The 27,999-nt window shown below is 37.4% G+C and overlaps 1 protein-coding gene across 2 annotated transcripts; it reads left to right on the top strand.

Annotated features, from left to right (window-relative positions):
* Positions 1–500: 500 nt before the first annotated feature.
* Positions 501–23,674, top strand: LOC106905665 (acid-sensing ion channel 1C-like). Of its 2 annotated transcripts, none has more exons than XM_014970602.2 (11): positions 501–1,428; positions 6,638–6,788; positions 7,848–7,975; positions 12,039–12,189; positions 12,277–12,333; positions 12,808–12,961; positions 13,167–13,258; positions 13,618–13,697; positions 16,379–16,450; positions 19,908–19,960; positions 22,086–23,674. In XM_014970602.2, exons 1-11 carry the CDS (start codon positions 787–789, stop codon positions 22,162–22,164), a joined length of 1,659 nt encoding a protein of 552 aa, XP_014826088.1. In that variant the 5' UTR covers positions 501–786; the 3' UTR covers positions 22,165–23,674. The 2 variants fall into 2 exon arrangements, with proteins under 2 accessions (XP_014826088.1, XP_087870806.1); XM_088014680.1 differs by having other exon boundaries at positions 501–1,467.
* The last annotated feature ends 4,325 nt before the right edge of the window (positions 23,675–27,999 follow it).

Raw genomic sequence — 27,999 nt, 5'->3', positions numbered from 1 at the left:
CTCCAGTAAATTTAGATGAAGTCTGAAGTTCAGACTTCATCTTTTTTTTCTTTTTGAAGATTTTCTTTGCGCTAGGTGTTTCTGATTTGATCAATACCACCACCCTCCGCCTCTCGGTACCATTGGAGGTCTACTTCATCACCAGAGGAAAACAATTTCATCCACTGGCTCCACCTCATTCTCCATGCGACTGTGAGGAGAGTGCATGTGGAAAAGGGCGGGCAACAAGCTTTATTTTCCCTTCTGCGGGCTTCAAGTCAACAGGCTGAAAAGCATCTCTTGACTGTGTGGGAAAAAAAGGAGGAGTTGAGTTCTGGGCAGCTGCTGCACTGAGACAGAGACAACCGAAATCTGTGAGTATTGTCTGGCACTGGAGAGAGGGAGATGGAGGAGTGAAGGATCTGAGCCACAGAGAGGTAAGTCTCTCCGGCTTCTCAAAGTGATTACCTCTGGGAGTGGAGTCGTCGCTCACATCTGCAATTATCACGCCCGTCTATCTCTTGATGAAGGACTGGTGATAGTTATGCTGATTATTTTTTATCTCCGGAGTGATTCAGCTGTATTTATCATAAGTGAATCATTATGTAAATCAAATTTACCTTCTAAAAGGAGCACTCTTCTTTTGATTTTATCAGACCGCTGTGCACTCAGACCTCAGTGTCTGCTAGCTGGAATTTTTGACACATAAAACGGAACATGATTGTGAAAGCCACTGGGAGTAAATTGTGGTCTGCCGAGGGCTGCTAAGAAACTGCACTTGATCACGAAACACTTGCCTTTGCAATTATGGTCAAAGCACCTACATCTGAATCAGTCGCCCTGGGGCCAAACAAACCAAACGATGCCCAGGAGAGTGCCGTCCAACAGGCAACGTCCAGCAGGCTCAAAACGCCTCTCAAAGAGATCACTGTGTCTTTCATCAGGAGGACCAAAATCCATGGTTTGAAGTTTATATTCTGCCCGAACAAGTCGAAACCACAGCAGCTCATCTGGACTCTGGCCTTCTTTCTTTGCATAAGTCTTCTCTGCACCTGGTCCTGGAACCGGATCCTCTACCTGATGTCCTACCCTGCTGTCACAAAGATCTACATGGTTTGGGCTCACAATATGTCCTTCCCAGCAGTCACTTTCTGCAACAAGAACGTGTTTCGTGCATCTAGTATGACTAAGGACGACCTGTATCACAGCGGTTACTGGATGGACCTCATGTATCCTAACCACACTGTGATAAAAAGGAGCCTGTCCATCCTGAAAGAAAGCCATAAACCAGCTCTCCTGGGTCTGCTGGACTTCCAGAACTACACCCCGCCCCCTGATTATCTCGTCAACACCACAGAGATGATGAGTCGACTCAGCCACCAGCTGGAGGACATGCTGCTGGAGTGCAGGTTTCGAGGGGAGACCTGCACCTACAAAAACTTCAGCACTGTATGTAGAAAGAGAAGGATGGTGCTTGCCAGGTGTGGAGTATGAGTGTTGCTTGCAAGGTGCATTAATAATTTATTTGACAAAGTCTCTTTAGAACAAGATTTCTCTCAGGCTGTTTTGAGGTGTTGATGTTTCGGAGGTGAAACAAAAGCCAGTCCTGTTTTTCCTCTTAAACTTTTTGTTTCTCATTCAAGGAAAGCCTCTTAAGAAAACAGGTACAGTAGCCCACAGTCATCGTCTCCATGTAGGATGTCAATTTTTTAAACATGTTTTATGTAACCGTGGTCACTGAAAATTTGGAACGCATGAATGTCAATAAATCAGGGATCATACAAAATTTTTATAAAAAATGTTTCTAAAATTAAATATCTATATGGTATGAGGAAAAGGCACAGAGTCATATAACTAATGCAAACATACATTTTTGATGATCTGGATTCTAAGGTATAAATGAACTAAAATGCTGCATAAGTTCCTCCATGGCTTCAGCAGCAGCTTTACTTGTGACTGCAGATTTTAAATGGTTACCTTTATCAAGAGTACTTAAAATTAACTTTTAAAATTCTTTGAAAATGTGAATTAATTTAGAATTTTATAAAATTAACAAACGAGACAGCCCCGTGGCATTGAATTGTTTCTGTGCAATTTAGAATATTTTAAGCCTTTTTATTTGAGTTGTTTCTTTCTTAGTCTAAAAACTAAACTTTTTTTAGCTTGCACTTCATCTTAAATAAACATTGTTGATGTAAAAAAAAAAAGGATATTCGTCTTTCAAAATTATTTTGATTTTGCGTTGTTTCAGATAATCCAACAATTTTATTTCCAGATAAAGACGGCATCAATAAATACAGAAAGCAGTTTTCTTCTGGTAATTTCAGATATTAGGGGGAAATAAAGCTTTGCAAACTAGACTTGTTAAGGTCCATTTAAATAATAAATTAACTCTGATTAGCAAGCCTTTTTGGAAAACTGAGTGCAATTTCAGCAGCCTGACCTAATTACTGCAAGACCTGTCGCATCAGGAAATTCACTTACATAGAGCCTGTCTGACAAGATAAATAGGGATGAAATATCTCTCAGTGCAACACATCATTATTTCTATGTCTTTGGTGTGCCAGAGAACCACAGTGAGAGTCATTCCACAAATCTAGAAAACACTGAGCAGTGGGGAGCTTTCCCAGAAGAGACAGACCCTCATAACTTATTTTAAGCACCGTAAGCCTCTTTTTCTGCCATTCAGGCCATCATTAATGCCTCAACAATAAGAAAGTGACTGGGGTAAAAATGACATAAATGGTAGAGTACCAAACCTACTTTTGGAGAAAAAAATTCCATCTCACATTTAACCAAAAATTATTTGATGATCCCGAAGGAAGTCGGTCATAGTGGTAACGTGATGGTCTGGATCTGCTTTGCTGCTTAATGATCTGGATGACTTGTAATTGATGGAAACATCAATTCAGCTCTTTTGAGGTTGTTGGGCCATTGCAACCTTAAGCTAAAAGGCAGTTGGGTAATGCAGTAGGACAACAATGTAAAGCAGGGGTGCCCAAGTCCAGTCCTCGAGAGCTACCATCCTGCTCTCGAGGGGTGCCCAAGTCCAGTCCTCAAGAGCTACCATCCTGCAACTTTTAGAAGTATCCTTACTCCAACAGACTGGGATCAGCTCTACAGAGGCCTGGTAACGAGCCATTCATTTGATTCAGGTGCGTTGAAGCAGGGATGCATCTGAAAGTTGCAGGATGGTAGCTCTCGAGGACTGGACTTGGGCACCCCTGATCTAAAGTATTAATGTTGCTGTTTTTCAGGCTTTAACTAGTCCTGCTTCCCTGTCCACTCTTCAGTCTTTGACAGCCCCAGTATTAAGCTTGGGAGAGTTTTAAATGCAGCAACATGTTTAACTGTTGATAGATTTGGTATACATAATTTACTAATTACTACCAATAAAGACACTTTGTTGTCTTTTTTGTCAACCGTAAAATCCAAATGTAGCTGTGGATTGGGTCTAAGGAGTTGTTCTACTGATCTGATGGAGGAGCAACGTGTTGTTTAGAAAATGCGGCTAAGAAGTGAAAACAGCTGGAAGAAATTTTACTGCACAAAAACAAGCAGAGCAAATTTCAAATCTTTCACCCTCGACTTATAATTTACAGTAAATTTACTGATAATATCCCCAGCAACATTGTCGCTTTTTTATACTCCATGCAAAATAAGGTTTTACAGATTGTACAGAGACAGTGATTTTAAACCATGGTGCAAAAAAATAGAGAAGAAAAACTTTCTTCACTGCAGACTTAGTGCACACTGTAGCTGCAACAAATCCAGCATGTTCCCTTGTGAGTGCAACCAATTAAACAGAACCCTCCGGAACAGATGATCAGGTCTTAGAATTAAATTTACTTCCACATATGTTTTATAAACAATGGGAAGTGAAAAATGTGGAAGGAGCAAATCAAAATATTTTTATGTCATCAAAATTGTTAAGAGTACTGCTGTATGTACCATGAAACAAGGTGCGTCTGTTTGAATTTGAATATTATTAGTGAAGTTTTGTCTCCAGCTCCAAATTATGCTTAGGGTCTCATATAAATTTTCATATTTCTGTAGGGTCATAGTAGGCTACACAGTCAAACTCTGTTTTTAGTGACTGAAACTTGATCAGTGTTCCCGTCTTAACAACCAAAACAGGTGACAGTGACAGCTTTAACCAGTTTGATATCTGAAATACAAGTGATCTCAATTGGCTGCAACATCTTCACTGTTACTTTACAATATCAGTGCAGAACGTCTACTGTATAAAAAAAAAAAAAAATCCATCTTCATAGCCAAACACAGCCATATTTTGTATTTAAGCTGTGCTCGTGTCTGAAGCGTCTCTTGTCGTAGCTGAAGTGTGACTTCCTGGCCCTGGTATTTTATTTAAATTGCTGTGTAAAATTTTTAAAACTCACCAGTTAGATGGTTTCGAGTCACTTAGCAGACCTCATTATATGGCCTGCAGTGGGAAAAGGCTTAGAGCTCTGTCGAACAGCATCTGTCTGAGCTGCACGAAAGTCTGTGTGAGTCGGACACGGAACACTGACTCTGATCTCTGGAGATCAACTTTGCCCAGCTGCCTGGGTTTCCGCCAGCAGACCCTTTAACACAGCCTCGCTACAGAGGATAACTGATGAAAAGTTACCAAGAGCTGGAGTTTGTGTCTTTCCTGATGTGAGGTTGATTTAGACAAGTGCTAAAGATACATGAATGGCTGAAAGCCACTGTCTGAGCGTTCTACAGTTTTCTATGGTGTTGTGAGCTCTTCTAATACTTGGATGGCTCTAATCAACACACTGGAATTCATTATTTAATAAGCTGGAAATAGGAGTCAATGTTGCTACTTTGTTGTAACTTTCTACAGCGATTGTTTTATTTCCCTACTTTTGAGTAAGACAGAGGTCTTAAAACATCTGTTAACAAGACATCAGCTCATATTATTTATAATAAATATTAATCTTTCTCAACTTTTTCTCACCACATGAATAAATGTACTGAGTTGCTGCCATGTTATTGGCCAGTTTGTGTGTTACTAAATTACTGAACAAATATACCTCATAAAACAGTGATCATATTTATGCTTTTATGATATGATTAACCTGTTTCTGCAAAGGTATTTTGTGTTAAATGTTTCAGTAGATCACTTGTTTTGTTTGTTTTTTGCTCATGAGATTCAAATGTGTGTGTAGAACTACTGTAGTGACTGCTTTTTCATAGTTGTCCTGTTGCAGTATGCTTATTTGCTGTGAACTCTCAACAGCTTACAACGGCATCACAACAAACATTGCTATTTGTTGCAATGTGGCATGCTGTAAATGCTTACTATTTTGTAATATGTGTTGCCAGCCAGTTCTGCACTTTGATTCTGTCTAAAAACTGATTCAAAGTCGGGGTTTGTGGCGTTTCTCAGCTTCAGTCAAATCAATTAGTTGTAATTTCATTATGGCGTATAAAACGAGACAGTGTTTCATTGTTTCAAATCATCACTCAACAGACAGATTAGTGTTAGAAGACTATAAACACATAAACCACAATTAGATAAAGACATAAAATAGATGGAATATAAAATAGGTGTATTGATGTGATGTGCATAATCTCAGCAGCACCAATTTAGCACAATTAAATTTAACAAGGAAAGTGGCGTTACTGTATGCTTGTTCAGCTTTGGATTTTATGTACCCGGAGAGGGTTTACGGAGTTAGTGACAATGTTGAGATCTCTGTTCCTGCAGCAGCTCTGAATCAAACCTCAGACAAGGGGGTAAGGACGCTGCAAGGATCTTCTCGGCTCCTCTCACTGTCCTGTGCAGGGCGCTCGTGTTGGCCTATTGCAGATGGAGTACCATTCTGAAGTGCAGAAAGCTTTGAGGATGGTCCTAGGAACAGTGCAGTCTCTGCTGGGCCAGTTTCAAGTTCCCATAGATCAATACTCCAAAGAATGTTATCTCTGTGCTGAACAATTTGCTGATGTTAATATTGTGACCTTTGGAAGTTGATAATAATTGCCTTTTTATTTGGCTAATGCTCCCTGTACACTGGATCATCATTTCTTTAAGTTAGTTCCACTACTTCTGCGTCATTTGTTTATGTAACATTTTAGCATATCAGTAGTATCATGTTAATTATTTCTAAAGATTATAAGTTGGGTTTTTTTTAAGTATTATTCAAACAACATAATCATCCACAAACTCTGAGGAAAAAGCTCTATGAATGTGGAAGACTTTTGGTGTAAAAAAAAATACCAGCAGTGACTCTGTATTAAATATTAAGAGCTGCTGTACTATTCTGGCATTGCTTCGATCCTAGATAGAGGTTTCATCCATGGTCGGATAGATTTTTCTGTCTGTGTTTCTAATTCAATGATGTTTAAACACTATATTTACAATAAATCACTCAGGGGACGACTTTTCTTTGGAGTGAAATTGGGTAAAAATAAATGGCTGTTGCTGCCACCGAGGTGCGTTTGTTAATTTCCTAAACCAGTGCCTGTTCAAAGCCAATGCTTCTTTCTCTGGTAATCAGAAAACCTCTGCAATGATTACCTCTTCTGCACAATTACACACTGACATGTAATACATCTTGTACTGGTGCACAGCTTGCAGTGGTGCTGTGGGGAGGTTGTTACTCATACTCATTCTCGTTTTGGGGATTTTTTTGGTGTTCTCTGTTTACAGATTTACACTCGCTACGGGAAATGCTACACCTTCAACTCAGGGTTAGATGGCAACCCTCTGCTGACCACATTGAAAGGAGGCACAGGGAATGGCCTGGAAATCATGCTGGATATCCAGCAGGATGAATACCTGCCTGTTTGGGGAGAGACAGGTCAGTGCAACTTTAAACACTGTTCTTACTTATACTAACAGGTTAACAGATTTACGGAAACCTCTCCATATAGAGGATCTACCATTGCTTGCAAAAATGTTCCCGCCCTTTGATTTTTTTTTTTTTTCACATATTATGGTGTGACAATCACAACCTTCTGTGTTTTTAATTGGGATCTTATGTAATTGAAGCAGAAGGGAAATTGTATTTTTCAATTTTTTTTTAACAAAGCAAAAACTGTGTGGCTTGCATTTATGATCACCTCCCTTTACTTAAATACCACTAAACAAAACCTACAGAGAACAGACCCATAGAGAGCAATGCTTAAGAAAAAAACCCTGCAAGAAGCTGCTGAAGACATAAGCGGGACAACAAACCTAAAAAGCTTCAATGGAATGGTTTAATTCAAGCATATTCATGTGTCAGAATGGCCCTGTCAATGCTCAGAATTAAATCCAATTAAAAATACGTGGAAAGACTTCAAAAAAGCTGTTTGTAGATGCTATTCATCTAATCTGACTGAGTTTACATAGTCAGATTGCCCGTTCGTTTACACAGGAATGGCCAAAAATCCCCATCCATAGCTGAGAAACACCGATAGAAGCACAGCCTGAAAGAGTTCAGGAGGTCTAAATACAAACAGACTGCAAAATATGCTAAAACAACATTTTTTCAGTTGGTCTGTTGCAGTGATATTAATATTTTAGAAGAACAATTGAAAAGAGAAAATTCCATCTGTAGCATTGTATTGTTTTCTTATGTTTTGTTTCCTTTTTTTTTTTTCTCCAGGTGCACCACTGTGAGTAGATTCAATAAAGTGTGCTCTAATAAATCTCTATTAGTATATGCAGGGACATTACTGGTTGTAAATCTATTTAAAATTAACTAACACGCCAACAGTTTTATTGGTATTGCTTCACCCAGAAGGTTTTAAAACACTATTATTGCAAAAACTGGTAATCACTGAGTGCTGAAACTGGGGGGGAAAAAAAGCACCCAAAGAGCGGCTTCCCTTCGATGGCCGTAAATGTTATATTTTCTGCCGTGCTGTATCCACAGATGAGACATCGTATGAAGCAGGCATCAAGGTTCAGATCCACAGCCAGGACGAGCCACCCTTCATTGACCAGCTGGGATTCGGTGTAGCCCCTGGTTTTCAAACTTTTGTGTCATGTCAGCAGCAACTGGTACCTAACAATCAGCCTCCAACCTCTTTTTTTTTTTTTTTTTTTTTTTTTCTCCCCCCCGCTCTGCCTCATTGAGTGTTTGTCCCCAAATGTTTGCCAGCTAGTGTCCATTATCGCTGTGTGACAGTGCATGGAGCAAAATCAGATCGTTGATCTACCCTCTCTGCGGAAAGTGGAGTTGGTGCGGTTTTCACTAAATGAAACTTGGGGAATTAAAGCAGCCAAGAATTATTGACAGAGCAGGGCCAAGTAATGATTAGATGGAAGCATATGAGTGTAATGTTCCTTACTGAGCCAAAACCACTTAGGACTGCAAAGCATGCAAAAATATATGGCTGCTCAGACTAAGTCCTCTATTTTTAGCCAAGGAGGAAAAATATGAAAGTGTCTTTTTGATCGCTGCGAAACCTGTCAGAATTTACAAAGTGATGCGCAGCATGTTTTATTTGAAAGTGCTTTTATTTGCAGGTTTCAAAAAGAAAAAAAAAATGTCTTACATCATCTTACAGTATCTCCTGCTAAAAATAACAAAAATCTGAAAATACTTGAATAACTTCTTGAGGGAAAGGTGTAAAAAAAAAAAAAAAAAAAAACCTGGCAGACTTCTTGTTATGATGACTAGTTTTCCACTTCCACCAGCTCTAAAAACGTACTTTTTTATGAGAGCAATGACCTACAGCTATTTTGCACAGACTTTGATTTAAGGGCACAATTTTATGACGAGAAGAAACGCCTGTGGCAGGGTTTGTTGACTGCGGAAAATTTGCACGACAGCCCCGGCCCCACCGCCGTCAGTGAAGGATGAAAAGTAATAACTATATTGGAGCCTGAATTGATCGAACGGGCCGTCATGGATAGTCATAACAGTGAGAACACATGGATTTCCAATCCAAATCTAATGAAACTCTACAGCATTTATATGATGTTGCCTATAGTACAGATTCCCCATGTGTCTTTTTTTTTCTCTTTTCTAGGAAAACACACAAGACAAACAATGATCATCTCGTTTTCAGACAGACGCAGGGACAGAAAAGACAAAAAGCTTATGCTAAAATTGCAGTGGTGCTACAAAGAGCTTTAAATTTCGCAATGATTATAATAATTACGCTTTATGACCAACTGTATTTTTGCATTCTGCTGCTGGCTCATTAAAATTTCTAGCGCATAATCAGTTTTAGTGAAGTAAAGGGATACTTGAGCTGTTAATCAAATTAATTTCCTTAGCAATTAATGAAGCCAGATTTGAATGATTTTGCTCCGAAAGTTAATCAGCTTGGCTGCTTCATCAGCATGGACCAAATGTTAATGTAAAATCTGTCTTGTTTGAGCAGAATAGCATGGGATGATTGAGGTTTATTTTTGGCACTTGGACACCACAACAAGATTATGCATTGAATTGTTTTGGAGGTGAAAAACGGGACTCTCTCATTTTCTTCTTTTAAATGTCATCAGTGCTCAAAGTTTACCATCATTCAACTGTCATCAAGAAGCGAATCGGGTATATTAATCACCATCGCAGGGTTTCATCCTGAAAGCAAAAGAGCATAGATTAGTCATTAATAATCATGACACAAGCAGCCATAGCAGCGATGCGTTTATGTGTTGAAAGATGGATGCGTTAATTAGGTTATCATTGAAGTCTGGCAAACATTTATATCAGTAAGTGTCCTATGCTATGAGTACAGTATGCCGCCAATGTTATAGTGTTAAGGTAAACGAGACGTGATTTCCATATTTTCATTTGTGATTCCTTTTTCAGAGGAGTTGGATTTTAAAACCCGATCGTGAAACGGGACTGAGTTGAATTCAATCGTTTGAATGCATCACACCAATCATAATTTTGGGCTAACCCCGCCAACGTGTTGCATGACATGTAGAAGTTGAAACTTCTAAAGGATATCATCAAACCACTTTCCTATGATCTGAAAGATTTAGATAATAGCTCATCACATGTCTCTTCCTCCTCTGGTTGCCATTTAAACACCTCCACTGAAAATATTACTTTACAATGGATCCTACAGAGTTTTTTGCTCGGGACGTTCACTTTTACAGGGTATTTGCCTGATGCGACTGATCCCTTTCTGCCCTTTACCTCAGTGTTGCTTGCCTTTTGATTTCGATAATGATGTGGGCTGTGTTCCCTCACCCCTCACCCTAGACGAGACATCCTATGAGGCCGGCATAAAGGTGCAGCTTCATTCTCAGTCAGAGCCTCCCTTCCTCCATGAGCTGGGCTTTGGGGTCGCCCCTGGCTTCCAAACATTCGTTTCCACTCAAGAGCAGAGGGTAGTGTATGTGTGACTAGGCTTGCTGCATGCTGCAAAATACCATGTCGTTTGGTTCCTCCACACCTGTTAAGTTCCACTCTTTTGTCCGCTGTTTTACCCTCCCTACGAGGAATGGATTCATGTGCCTCCCGCCTGTTCACCCTTCTGTGTGGCTGAAGCAACTACGTGCAACAGTTTCTGCTGTGTATCCTCCTCATCTTTGTCTTCTCTGTTCAGAAGTTAATGTGTGTCATTCCTTTAAGTTACATATCCAAGTCTCTATCCTAATTAAAATTTTGTTTGTTGTTCGGTTGTACCCCTTCCTTTTCATGTACAGCTTTGTCAACGTGAGGTCTTTATTTTTGCTCGCATATCTCAATTGAGCGCATTATAGAAGCTCTGCCTTGTAGCATCTGAAAGGATCAGACAGTGTGATTCATTAGGTTTTACCCCCTGTGAGGATTCTGCCTTCTGGTCTGGAATAGTACATTGCTCGCCGGGGGGGTGGTTCTATCTGGTGCATGTCTACATCTGAAAGACTGTGGGTTTGAAAGGGAGTTCAATAAAAGCTTAATCATGTTTGCAGGTTTAGCTCCACTCAATCAGTGAACTGCACTTCATCTCCGTCGCTCCCTATTGACTAAATGACCCTTTGATTGTTGGAGTTGGCCTGGTTAGAGCTGCTGGATACGATAGAGACTTTCACTTGACCCTAATGTGACAATAGCACACAATTCTTCTGAGACGTTTGCCAGGAAAAAAAAGCTTTTGGCACTGATTGCCGGTCGGCCCCATGTTGCAATTAAAAGCTACTGCAAATTCAAAGTCCTAAAGCAAATTGGATTATATATACATATATGCATAAACTTTTTTTTTCTCGTTGCATTGCTTTGCCATGAAATTGGTATTAGCTCCAATGGAAAAAAAAATAAAAAAACATCGAAAGGGAACTGAAAATCTTGTTGGTAGTTAGATGTCAGTATTTTTTTCAGTACAATAGAAGTAGAAGATCTGAATGGACTACAGACACACTGAGCCAAACATAAATGGAGCAAATCACTGCAATTGTAAGCCTGAATTATACATAAGAACAAAATTACTATTGTTCTGTTATAGTTTTCTTTAGGTTCATAAATGTACAGAGTCTAGCAGAAGTACCCTTTTCACATTTTGTCCCACTATAGCATCAACAACTCAATATTTGAATGTGATTTTATAGTGCATCTATAAAAGTATTCCCAGCACTGCACGTTTTGTTATTATGCAGCCTTACTCCAAATTGTATTCAATTACTCTCTCTCCTCAAAAGACGCATATTACTCCATTATGACTTTGGAAAAAAATGTTTTTGAGTTTTTAGGAATTAAAAAGAAAAAAAAAACACTAAGTTACTGTCAGGGATACAAAATCTGTCCATAGTTTGTGGTGTCCTGTCAAAACTATCCAAGTTTCAACTTCTAAGACTGTCTCTAATCCCATGGTTCTCTGTTCCCTGCCAGAAACCAAACCTGCATCAGTAATGTTCTGCATGATGTCTGCCTGCTGCGACACATGAGCAATAATACAGTTCTGACTGCAAATCTTTTACCTCCTGTGTCTCAGAGCACATTTTTATTTAAAGACATCTGTTTTGTTTTTTTTCTGTGTACGTATGCGTGTTGCGTTTTGTGAGCTCGTCCTCTTTTTTTTGTTGTACTTATTCGGCTGTGCACTGGGCTTCTGTTTCTTTTTTGTTGTTTGGTGTAATCCTGTGAGACGACGTACTGAGGGAAAACATGTGCTGTTTGCTCTTTCAGCTTCAGTACCTCCCACAACCTTGGGGAGACTGCAAGTCCACACCGATAGACTCAGAATTCTTCTCCACTTACAGCATCACCGCATGCCGCATTGACTGTGAAACCCGGTACCTGCTGGAGAACTGCAACTGCAGAATGGTTCACATGCCCGGTATGAATTGGGACTTGTGAAAATCATTTTTCCCCCCTGTGGTGCTTAAATAAGTAATGAGCTTCACGTTTACATTATTCCAAATAGGTACTTCAACAGTTTGCACACCTGAGCAATATAAAGACTGTGCTGACCCAGCTTTAGGTAAGCCCGCACATTTTATCGTGTTCAGCATGAGTATGTTTTTTTTTTTTTTTTTTAGATCAATGTGTGAAACCCAGAGCTCAGGAGGTTTGCCATGAGCATATTCCAGGCTTAAGATAGTACTTATGTTGCTTCAGAAATTACTTTCCTCTCAGATAGTGCTGAAGCAAAATAATAAAATTATTGTTTAAAAATTCCATTATGAAGATTTGCGATGTGACTGTGCTTCGCTGAGCTCAAATAAATCGCACCAGTTTTATTCACCCCCCCCCCCTTCCCTGTTCTCTCCAGTAATATGGCTTCAGTCATTATTTGCTTTCATAGAAAGTGAACGATGGCAGCGAGTATATTTCTGTTACGTGCCGTGGTATTTTTAGCACAAACTGAGAGCTACTGTGTGCAGGTTTGTTTGATTTTTTTTTCTTTGTTTTCAAATAGATCGCAATATTTTTAAATGACTTTGATCATCCACAGACTTTTTGGTAGAGAAAGACAACGATTACTGTGTCTGTCAGACCCCCTGCAACATGACTCGCTATGGCAAGGAGCTGTCCATGGTAAAGATCCCCAGTAAGGCATCTGCTAAATATCTGGCTAAGAAATTCAACAAAACTGAGCAGTATATTGGGTAAGTATTATGTAGTATCAGTGAAGTATTTAGTCAGCTACTTTTCTTTCCTGATGCATTTTGAGCCAAGTCTCCATCGTTCACCTTCAATGTAACAATAATGAAAGAATCTTACTCAGGTAAATGTGAGATATAAACTGATGTAATGTTATATATCACAGGATATAATATGTGCTGGGTATGCTCTTGTCTGTCCTCTCTACAGAGAAAATATATTGGTGTTGGACATCTTCTTTGAAGCTCTAAACTATGAGAAAATTGAGCAGAAGAAGGCCTATGAAATTGCAGGGCTTCTCGGTAAGACTCTCACAGTTCCCTATTCTCTCAGAGGGAAAAAAAAAAAAAAACAGCATGACTTTGGTATCAGCACTCAGCGGATCCCTGGCACAAAGTTCACATTGTGCATCAGAGCCTGGTGCTTTGAGGGTTCCTCTTTGAACTCGCAGATAGGCTGAACACATTTTCATAATCTGATGCTCTTCCAAGGACAGCAGGCTGGTTCTGATGAGAAACCGGGCCTGCGTGGACACTTTTGACAACTCTGTTCAGATTGTTCAGAGATACAGGGAATTAGATGTGACAGCAATGGGAATGGCTTCATGCACCATTGTTCAATTAGTGTACCTGCCTATATCTGTTAATCTCTTCCTCTGTAGGTGACATTGGAGGTCAGATGGGGCTTTTCATTGGAGCCAGTGTTCTAACAATACTGGAAATATTCGACTACCTATACGAGGTAAAAACTTGGCCTTTTTACTTATTCATATGTATTTTGGAACTATTGTCATAACAAAGGTTCAGTGCGATATTATTTTTGTTTTATTTTATGTAGACTTTATATTACCTAGAGAATCCCTTTGAAATGTACAAGGTAGTCTCACAAAGGTTGGCTGCACTACAAAGTTTCACAAGGAAAAAAATAAGTATGCATTACAAGTTTTAGTATTTACATATCTATGACTCCTGAACAGTACATTAATCTGCAAAATACTTACAACCAATTGGCTGTCCCTCAGAATCCTTACAGGACAGGAAAAAAGAAGGGAGCCCACCAAACAATAACTTTGTGAATGAAAATGCACCAGTAATTAAAATGTCCCACCTCATTTCTTGTTACAACTAAACGCTTCAATAGGTTTTATAGGATGTTATGTGACATATCAACACAAAGTTTCTATATCTGCATTTACTTTTCACATAGAAGCAGGAGCTTTTGCCCTCAATATTAGTCGCATTATATGGGGATCATCTGTTAACATACATTTTTTTTAAACCTTATGACAAGTTCTCAATTGACTGTATGTCTATACTTTGAATCAGTCAATCTAAGACATGACTATCCTGTGTTCTAAACCATTCCATTGTATCTCTAATTTTCTATTAAAGAGGTTTAGCTCCATACATCTACCCTTTAGATCTCAATTGATTATATGTCCCTGATGAAGAAACTCATCATCCTTGCATAATGCTGCCAACACCATTCTCTAGGATTATGTGTTCAGTGTGATGAGCTCTGCAGTTTTTCTTCTCTTATAATGCTCACCTGACCACATCACCATCTTCTGTATTTTTGATTCTCTGTAACAGAAGCTGTAGATGTAACTTCTCACTACTTTCTAAAAAGTAATTTTCTTCTTACCACTCTGGCAGTAAGGCCAAGTCTGTTCAGAGCGTGACTTATAGTGGTCAACAGTTTCTCCCACCGGAACTGTTGATCTATCCCTTCTGAGACCATTGACATGTTCAAAGCTTAGGATGATTTTTTTTATAACCTAAACCTTCTTTTAGCTTCTCATATAGCTTCATTATTTTTCTTCAGACTTTTCATTGATGACTTCAAGCAAACCTCTAAAACCGTCACAGAACATCTGGATTGATACTGGCCATACATTATGAAGTTTATTTATTAATAAGGGGACATTTGACTGGACTTCAGTAGATTCTTTTTAGTTGTTTCAGGGAACATAAATGCATACTTTATACATGTTCAGATTTTGATTGGTTAAACATTTAAAGAGTGGGAATACTCTTTTGACGCACTGAATGCTTTTTGTTCATTCCTGATGTTATGTCATCTGCTGAATATGTTGCTCCCTTCTAGAATCATATTGTGAAACCTTCAGTTCTTCAGTTTATAGACCTTGTAGTTGTTATCTAAAGCCATTTTTATGCTTGAAAAAGTGGGAACTGAAGGAAAACATGCAACTGCTGTTCGCACATGTGACAGCACGAAATTGTCCACATGAGAAGTGGAGACGAGAGAAGAAATACAACAGCATGAAGAATAGGTTTTGTGTTAACAATTTAGAACATGATACACAAGAGCCACTGTGAAGTTTGGTGCTTATGGTTTTCAAAACTGTGAGGATGGAGTATAAGACTATCAGCTTGATATATAGTAAAATATTGAATATTTCAAGGTGAAATAAAGCCAAAGCCATATCTGAAGTGATTGATACATGTGAAAACAGACCAGGATCCTCGTATCTTTCCCAAATGAATAAAACTTTAAAAGTGCATTTATGGAACTTATTACGTAATGCATTATAAAGTTCATTCTAAAGCAAAATCCTAGACTTCAATCTACATTGCATAATTCTTTTTCTTTGACTTGAACTTTCACAAAGTTTTGTAAAATAAACTTTTTACCCCTGAGCTATATGAACAAAATGAATGCATTAATAAATAAAATGAGAATACTGTGGCAGCAAAAAGTTTTTTTTTTTTCCTTTAGTGATTACAGTTGAGCTTTTTATATGCTGAGATTAAAACTGCAATGTCTTAATTGCTTCTTGCTCCTTATTGCCTCTTAAGGCTATATCTCAAGTGTCACAAATATGCTGAACTTTTAATGCAAATGTGGAAACTTCATGAGGCAGTCAAATGAAGAAATAACCAATGTAATAACTGATCTAACTGGCAAAAATGAGAAGGAAGAAGAGAAAGATCCAATAACAGATGCAGCTAAAAACACAGACCGCAAAAACACTACAACCAAGGATTCTGTTATTATTTCAATAGACTATGAAATCTGAAAAATATCAACTGAACACTAGTCAGACGTTTTATTTGTAGACTTCAAGGAACCTCACAGGCCACCTTCTACACCTATATAGACAAAAATCAAAGCAGTTTTATTATATGAATTCATCTGACAAATGAATCACATTTGCACTCAATAAACACATGACTTCTACATTTTTTTTAGAATATGAGTTCCAGTTGCTTTAAGCCTTGCTGCAAAAAAGCAACCTGAAATGTCAACACAACTTGCTAAATGTGACATTTCTTCAGCAGCAGCTGAGAACTGCAGTGCTCATCGTTTTCAATCTTAGTGGGATTGCAGAAATAATCTTTTCACAGATATTGAAATCATTAAGTCTTGTGAATCGTGTTTTTTTGTGTGCCTTCTTTTAGGTGTTTAAGGATAAGGTTCTGGGTTACTTTGTGCGCAAGAAACGGCCGCAGCGTTGTCAGAGCGACAATCTGGTAATTACTTTTTCTTGTTCTCTCTGAATGCAGGTGTCTGAATGAAATGAAGGTCATGTATCACTGAATGAGCTAAAGAACAACAAAATGTCTATTCACATTTACAACACTAAATAGTGTCACATAGTCAGAAAAGACTAAACCTTATCAAATGACATCATGAACATCTGGGAGAAATGGTATGTTTATCTACAAAACATACTAACCCACTCAAATTCACATACCTGTGCTCTATATACATTTTAAAGACAGTTTTTTCAGGGGGGTTTTGTGGAAAGAAGCTAAAAAGCTTTGTTGCTGATAGATATTTGAAAAAAGTATCTTTCTTGGTGAAAAGAAAAACGGTCAACTCTCCAAGACAACAAAAAATAAATCTAAATATTTTTCCACAAAAGACAATCATTTGAATTGTAAAAAGTGAAAATTTAGTCAAATGCAAGCTTTTTAATCTGCAAAAAAACCCTCCTCTCATATTTCAGTGACTTCTTAAATCAGTAAACCAATAATGATATAAGTAATGGTAATAATTCCGTAATAGAGGCAGAACAAGCAGATACCCTTCAGTCACACTCCTGTAAGACGTGCCAGCTCGATTTAAGCTTGCATTCCACTTTACCTTCTCTCCCCTACAGCAGTTCACAGAAAGAACTGCTGTGAACTGTTCTTTCTGTGAACTGCTGTGAACATGTTGCATGAACCGAGTTCAGAGATGGTGTATGTTTTATAATTTAATCATAATATTTCAGATTTGTTTTTCAGCAACTGTGCATCTGAGAGTTACCTATGAATTATTTCTTCAGACGTTAAAAAGCAATACGCATGCAAATATCTTAGCAGCAGTGGACAACTCTCATAACTCACAAAGCATGCATGGCATTAAAAATTCTTTCTCACAAAAAACAGTTATTCTTTGCATTGGTTATGGAGTTATGGAAGAGTACACTACCAGCGACCGGTGTGAAGTAAAAGATGAGAACAGAACATATAAAGCAAAACTTCCTGATGTGAGATAAGTGGTTTAAAAAACACAAATTTTAAAGATGCTCAAGAGAAAGCTAATTTACTGATTGTAATTTTGACCAGAAAGGAATTATATGTTCTGTCTTAGCATGTGTTTTGTACAGAAACATAAATAGTGATCTACTGCCTCAGTATTGATATTGTTCCTGCTTGGATTTTAGCCTAACTAATCTGGCACCATACTAAATTAAGACTCCAAAAGAGGCATAAACTATAGTTAAGGTAGTTACTGCTTAAACCTCTCAGCATAACCTCACCTCAAAAGTCATGGACTAATAATTTCAAAAAGTACAATTTAAAGGCTCTACCAGCAATCACTTCAGCAATTTTCATTCCATATAGCCTTTTATTATCACAGAGAGTTTATGGTTCTTGTCACAATTAGTTTCACACCAATTCCTTTTGCACTATTCTTTATTTTTAAAGTCCATATTCCTGTGTTAATAAATATGTAATTTAAGTTTATTTAGAGGTGGAAAACATTCTTGCTTCCCTGTAATATGGCAGGAACAGTAGAGCAGATTCACATCCAAGAAGGCAGAGAGGAAGCTATTAAAATAGATTTGAAGATTTTATTGGCCTTTTATGTTAGTGTTGTTTTCAGAGTCAACTATCTCATTTGAGCAAAGGGAAAGATTTTCCTTAAATCACAGAATTTTGTGGAAGCCAAATCTACCATGCAGTATCCAGGTGAACCTCCACCCACCTCATGATTGATAGCATAAAATCATCATCTAGATGTTACTAGCCATGTATCTATAATAATAATATATATATAATATATTATATATTCAGCATGTCAGAAAAAGCTCAGCCTTACCGAAGCTAAAACTGTTCTTTTATTTGAGTGTCATTGTAATTAAGGTAATTTCATTAAACTTAATTTACATGTGACCATTTTTTGTCCTTGAGTTTATTCCGCTGCCCATTAGGCAAACAGTTTTCAGAATACATGAAAACGCAGTGCGTGTCACATTTGGGAACCAAGAAACATGGCACGGAAAATAAGTTGTGTCCAACCTTTTTTCATTTTCTGCATGAGGAATTTTAGCTTGTGCATGCTTGGTTGGCTAGGGTTCAGAACTGATTTATTATAGAGTGAGAAATGTGTATAAAAAATGTTTATTGTGTTTCGACAGAGTGAAGATGCTGTTTATATAATGGGCATGAGCCAGTACACTAAAGAAGAAATTTGTTTAAGTTTGAATTTAATGGATTTCTCCTGTGGGGGAGGGAGCATTTGCTTAGTGCCCTCTAATTGCTTTTTAAACTGTTTATCTTTTGTGTTTAGCTCCATATACACTCCCTTGAAAAAGTATTCAGACTCCTTATACTTTGCACATTTTGTCATGTTACAGCCACAAATTGCAATGCATTTTATGAGAAGTACATGTGACAGATTAACACATAGTAGTAAATAACTGATAAGCAGAAGGGAATGATATAAGGATGTTTTCATTTGTTTTTCAAATAAAAAAATTGAAAAGGGTGGCATGCATTTTGTGTTTAGCCCCCTGAGTTAATAATTTGCACAGCCACCATTCCCTGTAGGTACCACCTTCAGACTTTGGAGGTTTATCTCCAACAGCTTTACACACATAGAGACTGAATTTCCCCATCCCAATCATATATGCTGAAAATTGTGGTTGTGACATGAGAAATTTTGAGAAAGGCCAAAGGTGTTTAATATTTTGCAAGGCACGTATGTCATGTGGTCACCTTGCAAGAAACCATCACTATCATATTTTTTTCTGTTCAGCACTGTGGCATGCAAAAGTTGGGCCAAGGAGTGTCCAAACATTTGCACTGTGTCTGTTTTTACAATTCCATTGTCATATCACCATTTACACATAAAGTATTTCATCTCCAATTGGATTTGAGAGATAGGGTGAGAAGCTCAGTCATCCGGGAGGGAGTCAGAGTAGAACTGCTGCTTCTCCACCCTTAGAGGAGCCAGCTGAGGTGCCTCGGGCATTTGGTTAGGATGCCTCATGGATCCTCCCCTGGTGAGGTGCTGCAGGCGCGTCCCACCAACAGGAGACCCAGAGGAAAACCCAGGACATGCTGGAGAGACTGTTTTCCAGCTGGCCTGGGAACACCTTGGGATTCCCCTTGAGGAGTTGGCCCAGGTGGCTGGAGTCTGGGCTTCCCTGCTTAGACTGTGACCCTTCCCCGGATGGGTGTATGGATGGATAGATGGATGGATGGATGGATGTTTTATTCTGAATTCTCATTACCCCCATTGATCATCAGCACATCTGGATGTTAGTAGTCAGTCGTTCATTAAAAAAAAAAAAAAAAGCTTTAAATTTAGTTTGTGGAGACCCTGTAATGCAGTTTCTCCTCAAAGTTTACCTTATAACATTTACATTGTTTTTTTTTTTATTTTCATTTATATCACCCTCACCCATCTTTCTTTTCATCATGTCTATTCCAGGAGTTTCCAGAGAACCCAACCAGCCCTGGTGTCACGCCTAATCATGCCCCCAGGTAGCACACCCCATTAATAACAGATGCTCCCTCCCATGCTGTCCCTCTCTTTCATTCATACCTGAGATTCATGCCATGCATCAGTGGTTATTAAATAATTATTTGGCAGTCACAAAGAGAGGGGTGATTAACCAGCTCCGGTGAGCTTTTTGATATCTTTTCCTACGCCAGGACAAGTCGGTCATGAAGAGTGTCTGTGTTTTTAGGCTCACAAAGAGAGACAGAGTTGGTTGGATTCTCCAAGTGCCTCTAAAATTTACTCTCTGCACAGTACAAAACCTGCTCCCTCCACTGAATAATGATGCTTTCCCCACATAAGTTAAAGTACAGCACTCGCGTGAAAATAAAACACATATTTACTCGGTTGTGCAAAACATCGGGCCACTTGAGACCCATTTGTCTGCCTGCAGTGCAGAGGTCCATTCAGCTGCAATGCATTTCCGGCTTGTGCCAGATAACATCACTAGATCATCACATTGTGACGTTATCGCAGGCCTGCATGCAATGAGTTTGCCTGATTTACAAGAGGGTGGTTGCTGGAATAATATTTTTCAGAGTAATACACAATATCGACAATTTAAAGCCTTTGACTCATTCAAAAAGGGATGTATTATACAGATTCACTGGACACAAAGTGATATATTTCAAATGCGTGTTTCTCTTTGTGATGATTACGGTTCGCAGCTAATAAAAACCCCAAACCCTGTATTTTCTTTATAGAGTATTAGAATTTTAAATATGATCAGTAAAAAGGACATTTAATCCTGAAATGCTATGACATAGTTATGACATGTTATATCTTTCAGAATTACAGTCGTCTCCCGACAAATGTCCAGATGGTCATTGACACACCACTCTAAGAGGATGAACTACAAATTTCATATTGTGAAGCAATAATTAGGAAGAGCTCCACAAGGCATGATCTGCAGCTTTAGTCGGTGTAGTCATAGCAACCACATGTAAACGCATCCAGAACATGTCCTACCGCTGTGTTTTGCTATTCCTGAACTAGAGAACATCAGAAGTGTCTTGTTTGGGCTCTGGATCAGTGGTCCAGACACCATTTCAGTTAAAAGTCAATTTTGCATTTCATTTAGACAAAAAAAATGCAAATCATCAAACTCACCTGATCTAAGCCCCATAAAACATTTATGGATTATTATCAAGATGAAGATTAGAGACAACCAGAGCCAAGGCTGAATGTGCAGCTAAAGGCCATTATCAAAGCAACATGGACTTCCTTAACATGTCAGCAGAGCCGCATGCTGATCACATTCAACACCAATGTGGTAATTAATGAAAATAGAGCCATGGATAAGACTTAAGCACTTTTACTGTACAAATACATGGACATACTTTTCAGTAGATGTTTAAGAATTTAATATCTTTTTTTTTCTTTAATTTGGTCTTATGAAATATTGAAATAAAAAAAAATGAAATTAAGGTTTCCTTTAGCTATCAATCATAATCATCTAAATTATTAGAATTAAGTGCTAAAAATATTTTACTATGTGTGATGAATATGTATAATAGATGAGTTTCACTTATTGAATTAAACCTTTTTTTAAGATATTCTGATTCATGGAGAGGACTTGTATCTGCATTTACCTAAAGGATTTGTTCTTCTGTACTCAGGGAAATGCAGACATACAGTATGTTGTTGTGTCAAATTCCTAGAGCTTTAGAGTTGTACTTGTTAGTGCAAAAACACGACTAAAAATATGTTGTTTTCTTTCTCCTCTCCCTGCTTTCGTTCGTTTCACCCCACCACCACCCCTTTACATATGTAACATCTCCAAATCCAAACTCGTTACTTTCTCTTTCCCTGCATATGTTTATGTCATTTATCATCTTCAATGAAATATCCTGCCCTTGTGTCTGTCTCAATGATAATCATCTGGTCTATTTTTTTTTTTTTTTTCTGGTTTTGATTAATTTCCCCTCACCACATTTGATTTATTTTTTTTTGTTCTCTTTGTTTCTTATGTCCAACTTTCACTTCGATTTTATCTGTTTATCAACTTATTGGTTTCCTCCTTTTTCGCCATCTCTTCCTCCCTTAACCCGGTTGAACTCATCTTCCCTGCTTCCCCCTCCCTACTCTGTTTTTTTTTTTCTCCTGCAGAGCACATGTGACACCCTCCGGAGTCACTCGGACAGCCTCGGATTCACGCCGAACATGTTACCTCGTCACCCGACTTTAGGCAACTTTGAGGAATTTGCTTGTTGATGAAGCAACGCAGGGGCTGGGGGCACATTTCGAGACTTGACGGCAAACTGTGAAATAATTTGTGCATTCAACAGATAAGCATTAAGTGTATGCTCAAAAGCAGTATGACAGAAATACAATATCATCATCAACACACACAAAAAGAGACCACTTCCAAACCAGAACTCAGGTTTAACACCCATGTGAAGGGCATCAATGTTCATTGTATCCACTTTTCATTTTGTACCTTTGGTTTTGTTGAACTGTCACTTTAAATCAAACAATCCGCACAGACAAATCTGTCTAAAAATGGGTCTACAATCTATGTTGAGTTTTGTAACAGCATCATGTCAGTTTTGCTGTGTATCAATCAAGAAAACAACAAATATAGGGACTGGTATGTGCAAAAGTGTTCATTGTTTTCAGTACTATATCTCCCACCACTTAAACCAGAGCTGCATTGAATAACCATATACTTTTAAGAGGTAACAGTTGGTTGAAAAAGCTTCTCAGACCTGAATGAGAATACATGACTAATGTTGCCTTTCGCTACATTGAGACTATGAAATGTCTCTAATTAGACAACTGTGCTTACTTGACTTTGCAAAAGAGCAGGAACTTCAATATTTGTATATTTGCTAAAGCATTATGTATTATTTTACAATTGCTATGTGACATATTGAACTGAAATTTGATTTAGTCATTTTGTTATTTTTGATGATGAAAAAGGCATTTGATTGTATTTGATTTGCTTACGGTATATTACATTTATTTTGGATTTGTTTTGGGGGTTTTTGTTGCTTTTTTTTTTCCCCCATTTTGGTTTTTATTTAATTCTCCCTCCCATTTAAATGGATGCTAGCCACTTATCAGTTCAAATAACATGTATATGATAATATGTTTGATCACAGAATCTTAAAAGCACATATCTGTAATTTAATTCATCATAGTCAACAAGGACATTTCAGCAGTGCTAAATGTCATTTTTTCACAGTCATCATGTCCGATACCTAAAATATCATTCTTTGTCTGACTCATGCACCAGATTTTTCATTTTCCAAACTTATTTACTCCTTTTCAGATCTTTCCTCTGAAACAGAAGTCCTACCAGAACACATGGCCTAATAAGTTATGTTTCAGTTTTTAATTGTGAGTCAGAAAATTGTTCTGACACTAAGCAACATGTGGTTCTAATATTTACTTATACTGCATTGGTATTTGGATCAAATTATTTTTTTCCTTTTCTATATGAACATCTTGGACTGAAATTTCTATGTCCTACACACACAGTCTTTGAGTGTCCTCAAATGTTCAAATCATATTTTGCCTTAGCTAATTTTAAAATTAGGTCGGGCTAACCTGCTGTAGCAGCCTTTCAAAGCTTTCGGCATGCAGATGTGAGTGAATCTTCATCAGTACAGACAAATTGGAAAGCATAGCACTAGAAAAAACAGTGCTACTATTGAATCATCGCAATGACATTTGTGTAGCATTTACATACATTTCGTAGCAGTACAGAATATGTGCCAAATATATTGCTTCTCTGAATTGTGACAGTCATCCAAGAAAAATATATGACATCACTAAAAAAAAAGGCAGTGGCTGCCTGGCTTGGCTAGAGATCAAGTTACTATTGCTGCAGTTCCAGACAGGTAAAAAGGTGATAATGCAACTCAAAGTCACATATCGTCATGCACCAGTGAAACATAATGCAGATATGCAATATTGTGATGGAGGGTTTTAAATAGCCCTGTACATTTGAAATGCTCTTCTTGACTTGAAAGAATTGGACAATGGATATTTGCGGTAGGTATCCAGTTTAGCTACTGAATGTGAAATTTGACAAAAATGTTAAAATATATTAAATTATTTTAAACCTTTTAAACATTTTTTTTTCATATAAACTCATTTGTGAGAACCTAGATGTAAGAAAAACAATCCAGATTGGTTATTGTAAGACATTTTGTACAAACAACTTTAAAAAAAGACTTTCAAATTCCATGTTTGAAAGCTGAAAAACTATTTGGAGCATAGGAGAGGTTTGATTAGATGTTACAGTGGCCTGCCATAATTTCTAGGGTGGGTTTCCTTTCTTCACTATAAACGAAATGTTCTGATCACAGATGAATGTAAATCAATCCAACAAATACAAAGTTCAATTTTGGCACTGAAATTCAAAATAAGAGTAAGATAGGATTTGAAGTTGAATGAAAATACTTTATTTGCCAAATCACATAGGAAGTTGTTGAACACATTATGAATTTCTACTTTCAAGTTTTATCACTAATTTGTAATGCCTTGCACAATTTATTAATCTTTACAACATTTGATAGCTTTAAAACTTAATTGTATTTTATTGGGATTATATGTGATAGACCAGCACAATGTTCATATCTAGAGGTGAAAAGGCTAAATATTTTTTGACATTTGGGTGCTGTAACATCAGACACAATATCAGATGAATATAAGATGAAGAATATCGTATAAAGAATATCAGATGAAGAAATTGAAAGATATAAAATGGGATAATCGTAAAGAAAACGTAAAGATGTATATTTACCCTATTAAGTCTGAGTTTCAGTTGTTCTACAAAGAAGAATAGGAAGGCATTTTTAATGTCAAAATGGACATAGTTGGTGGTGAGACAAACCCTTAAAAACCTGCAGCTGTAGTTGCAGTATTGACTCAGGGTGGCTAAATACAAAACCAAGACCCATTCTTCAGATTAAATAATTTTTGAATGTAGACACATTTAAAAACAATGCATCTTTTACTTTCACCTAAAACTTATGGACTAATTTTGTCTATCATTTAAAATCACAATGAAGTAACCCTGAAGTTTCAGACTCTAGTGTAAAAATATGTGGAAAAAGTGGGATGAAGCACTGTAATATTTTGTCTGCTGCCATATTTGTCTGAAAACCTACCAAAACTAGCACTGTAATGGAAAAATAAAATAAAATGAAATAGCAACAGGGACAACAAAATTGACAACTTTCACTGTGAATGAACAAGAAGGATGCCAGATGATACCGCAACTGAATGCAAAAATAGTGGAAGGGGGATGTATTCTAAACTTTTACTTAACTGAAATTTGAAAACAAAGGCTTTACATATATTTACCAAAATGAAGTTTCAATAGGTGATAAAGAAACACTTAATTCTGGGAGGTAGAGCTGGGTCTGTCCTAGCCGTATCAGCTGATGTGAAAATATTACTTTGGTGAGGTGATGAAATTTACATAGACCACTTTCATCTCTGGGGGGGGGATGGGTAGTTTTCACAAATGCAACATAGATTCGACTTGAACAGAAACCGTTTGGCTTGCTGCTGCCCTTCTTATTTAACCTGTTCTTCCATCATAGTGTCTTAAAGGTACTCAGCAGCACAATCCCATGTGATAGTAATGTATACACTAAGAAGAGTTTAAAAAGACTGGTGACATTCCTAAACTTGATAGAAACTTGTAAATACCTGCAGTCAAATGCTACAAAAAAAAAGTCAGATACTTATATAAAGCATTGCATATGAATATTTATAAACTGATAAACACACATAGATCTTATTCTTTCTTTATCCATTAATAGGATTTGAATTTCTGCGTCTCTTTTTGGGGATTACACGCCGACTTATTAAATAATTCGCCTCAAAGCATCATAACCATGCTTCGCAGCACTACTCAGTTTGGTTGATTTATAATAAAGAGCTACATTGTACAAATTGACCACTGTATACAAACATTATTATCCCAGAAAATGTAATAAGTCACAAATAACAGTTTGTGATGTATAAATGATCTAGTATAATAAACTATATTTACCCATCCATGCTTAAGTACATAACTTTTCTTATCTTGGTGTCAGGCTTCTTCCTCTGTTTCACTGTTATTCAAGTCCTTGTCTCTCAAATATCAGACCTGTAGGTACTGAACAAAAAGTCTCAAACCCACCATTCTCTTTCTTTCACGTGAAAGGTTTTAGATGTAACAGTTTCATTTTATGGTGTTCAAACAGCTGTAGGTTTATTACTTTGTAGTTTGTGTATTAGATGACTGTTGATGTGAAGCACAAACCCTTGGAAATTAGCCATCGCTTGAAAGCCAACGATGGGATGTCTGTGATCCTGACAGCCTTGTGTGGCTCTAATTTAAAATGACACACACTGTTAAATATGATGTGCCCTTGGCTCTGACAACAGGAACAGGAACGGAGCAGACTTTTTAAGAGATTTTACATTTTCAGGACAAAAAAAAAAAGAAGATAAATGGAGTTGCAGTAAAAGCAATAAAGGGGGAGATGTGGTTGTTATGAGAATGGTGTAAAAAAAAAAAGGAGGGGGATTCGAGCTACATGAATATAGGTAAATGTCATTAAATTAGAATATTGTTGGTGAATTTATTTCAGTAATTCCATCCAGAAAGGAAACATATTTCTAGCAGTCATTGATGATAATGACACATTTCTTTTTATAATTCTGGTCTACAGTCACTAAAAATCCAGTATTATTTACATAAGTCTAATAAAAAAATGTTTATTATGAAAATGATATATCATAATCTACACAATCAAAAAATATAATTGCTGAAAAAGCTAGTTATTCACATAGTCTCGTACCTGAGATTTAGATTGGAAAGTTCAATGAAAGGAAAAGTTTTGTGAGAAATGGGTGCACAAACAACAGGGGTAATAGGCTTGAGATTATAAAACAAATTGTTCGGACATTGCTGAACCAGAGACAATGTCTAAAGCATCGTACTTGAGCTTAAAAAAAGGACCTGAATGTTACTCAATGGTCCAAAGTGCTCTTTTTAGTTGGAAATATATTTTGCATTACATTTAGCAATCAAGCTCCCAGAGTCTGGAAGATAAAGCACAGAATCCAAGTTGCCTGACATTTAATTTGAAGTTATGATAGTCAGAGATAATTTGGGGAGTCATGTCACGTACTAGTGTTGGTTCACTGCCTGTTTCATAAGTTCAAAATCAGCACAGCCAACTATCAATACATTTTATAGTACTTTATGACTCCCTGTGCTTAAAAACTCTACCCTCTAGGCTTGGCTCCATCCCACACTACTTTATTTACCAATACCTGTTCAGTGATCAGGTTATCACGATACTTGATTCATCATCAATCTGGATTGCCCTAAACCCCACAGAGAATAAAGATTACAGGAAAGAAGAGAAAGACAATCACCAAACTTAACCCAACAGACAATTTGAAGGTCAATATGAAAATGGTCTGCATTCCTTAACACATCAGTAGAGCAACGGTGCCTCAGTGCCACGATGCATTGAAGCAGTAATGCAAGCAAAAGAAGACCTGACCGAGTATAAAATGCAGTACATGGACATGCTTTTCAGTGGGCTAACTTTTCTGTATTAAATATTTTTTATTGGTCTTGCGTCCTAATTTTACAACAACAAAAAAATTGTTTTGTATTTTTATTAGCTGAAAGTCAATCTTTAAAGTCAAAGGTAAATGTTTAAATATATTACAGTGGCTATTAATTTTATATTCGATATAGAATTACTGAAATTAATTTATCAGTTACATTCTAAATTAATGACATTAATCTGCATTAAGCAGCAGGAGTGGATGTAAAATAGAAATCTTCCAATTGTAACACAAAGGTATGAAGGTGGCCATTGTATTAAAACCATCACCATCCAAACATTTAACACAGAGGTGCCAATTCTTGTTACGCTATGATGCTGCTCTGATGATGCTGCATTGCTCTGATGGATTTGGGTGGGAGTCGAGTTAATGGGAAAAACAAAAAATAATAATAAAAAAAAAACTGACTCAACTTTTCTGCATACTCTGGAGA

The sequence above is a fragment of the Poecilia mexicana genome, unplaced genomic scaffold (assembly GCF_051168715.1).
Source record: "Poecilia mexicana isolate PSO_F unplaced genomic scaffold, ASM5116871v1 scaffold_17, whole genome shotgun sequence".
NCBI lineage: Eukaryota > Metazoa > Chordata > Actinopteri > Cyprinodontiformes > Poeciliidae > Poecilia > Poecilia mexicana.
The sequence above is the reverse complement of the archived record's forward strand: the minus strand, read 5'-3'. Positions and strand labels throughout refer to the sequence as shown.

Bases quoted from the DNA above. Each gene is read 5' to 3' on its own strand.
- LOC106905665 (XM_088014680.1), top strand. From the start codon at position 787: ATGGTCAAAGCACCTACATCTGAATCAGTCGCCCTGGGGCCAAACAAA. The intron at 13,698-16,378 runs GTAAAAACTTGG...GCCTTCTTTTAG, and splicing joins TATTCGACTACCTATACGAG to GTGTTTAAGGATAAGGTTCT. The intron at 19,961-22,085 runs GTAGCACACCCC...TTTCTCCTGCAG, and splicing joins ACGCCTAATCATGCCCCCAG to AGCACATGTGACACCCTCCG.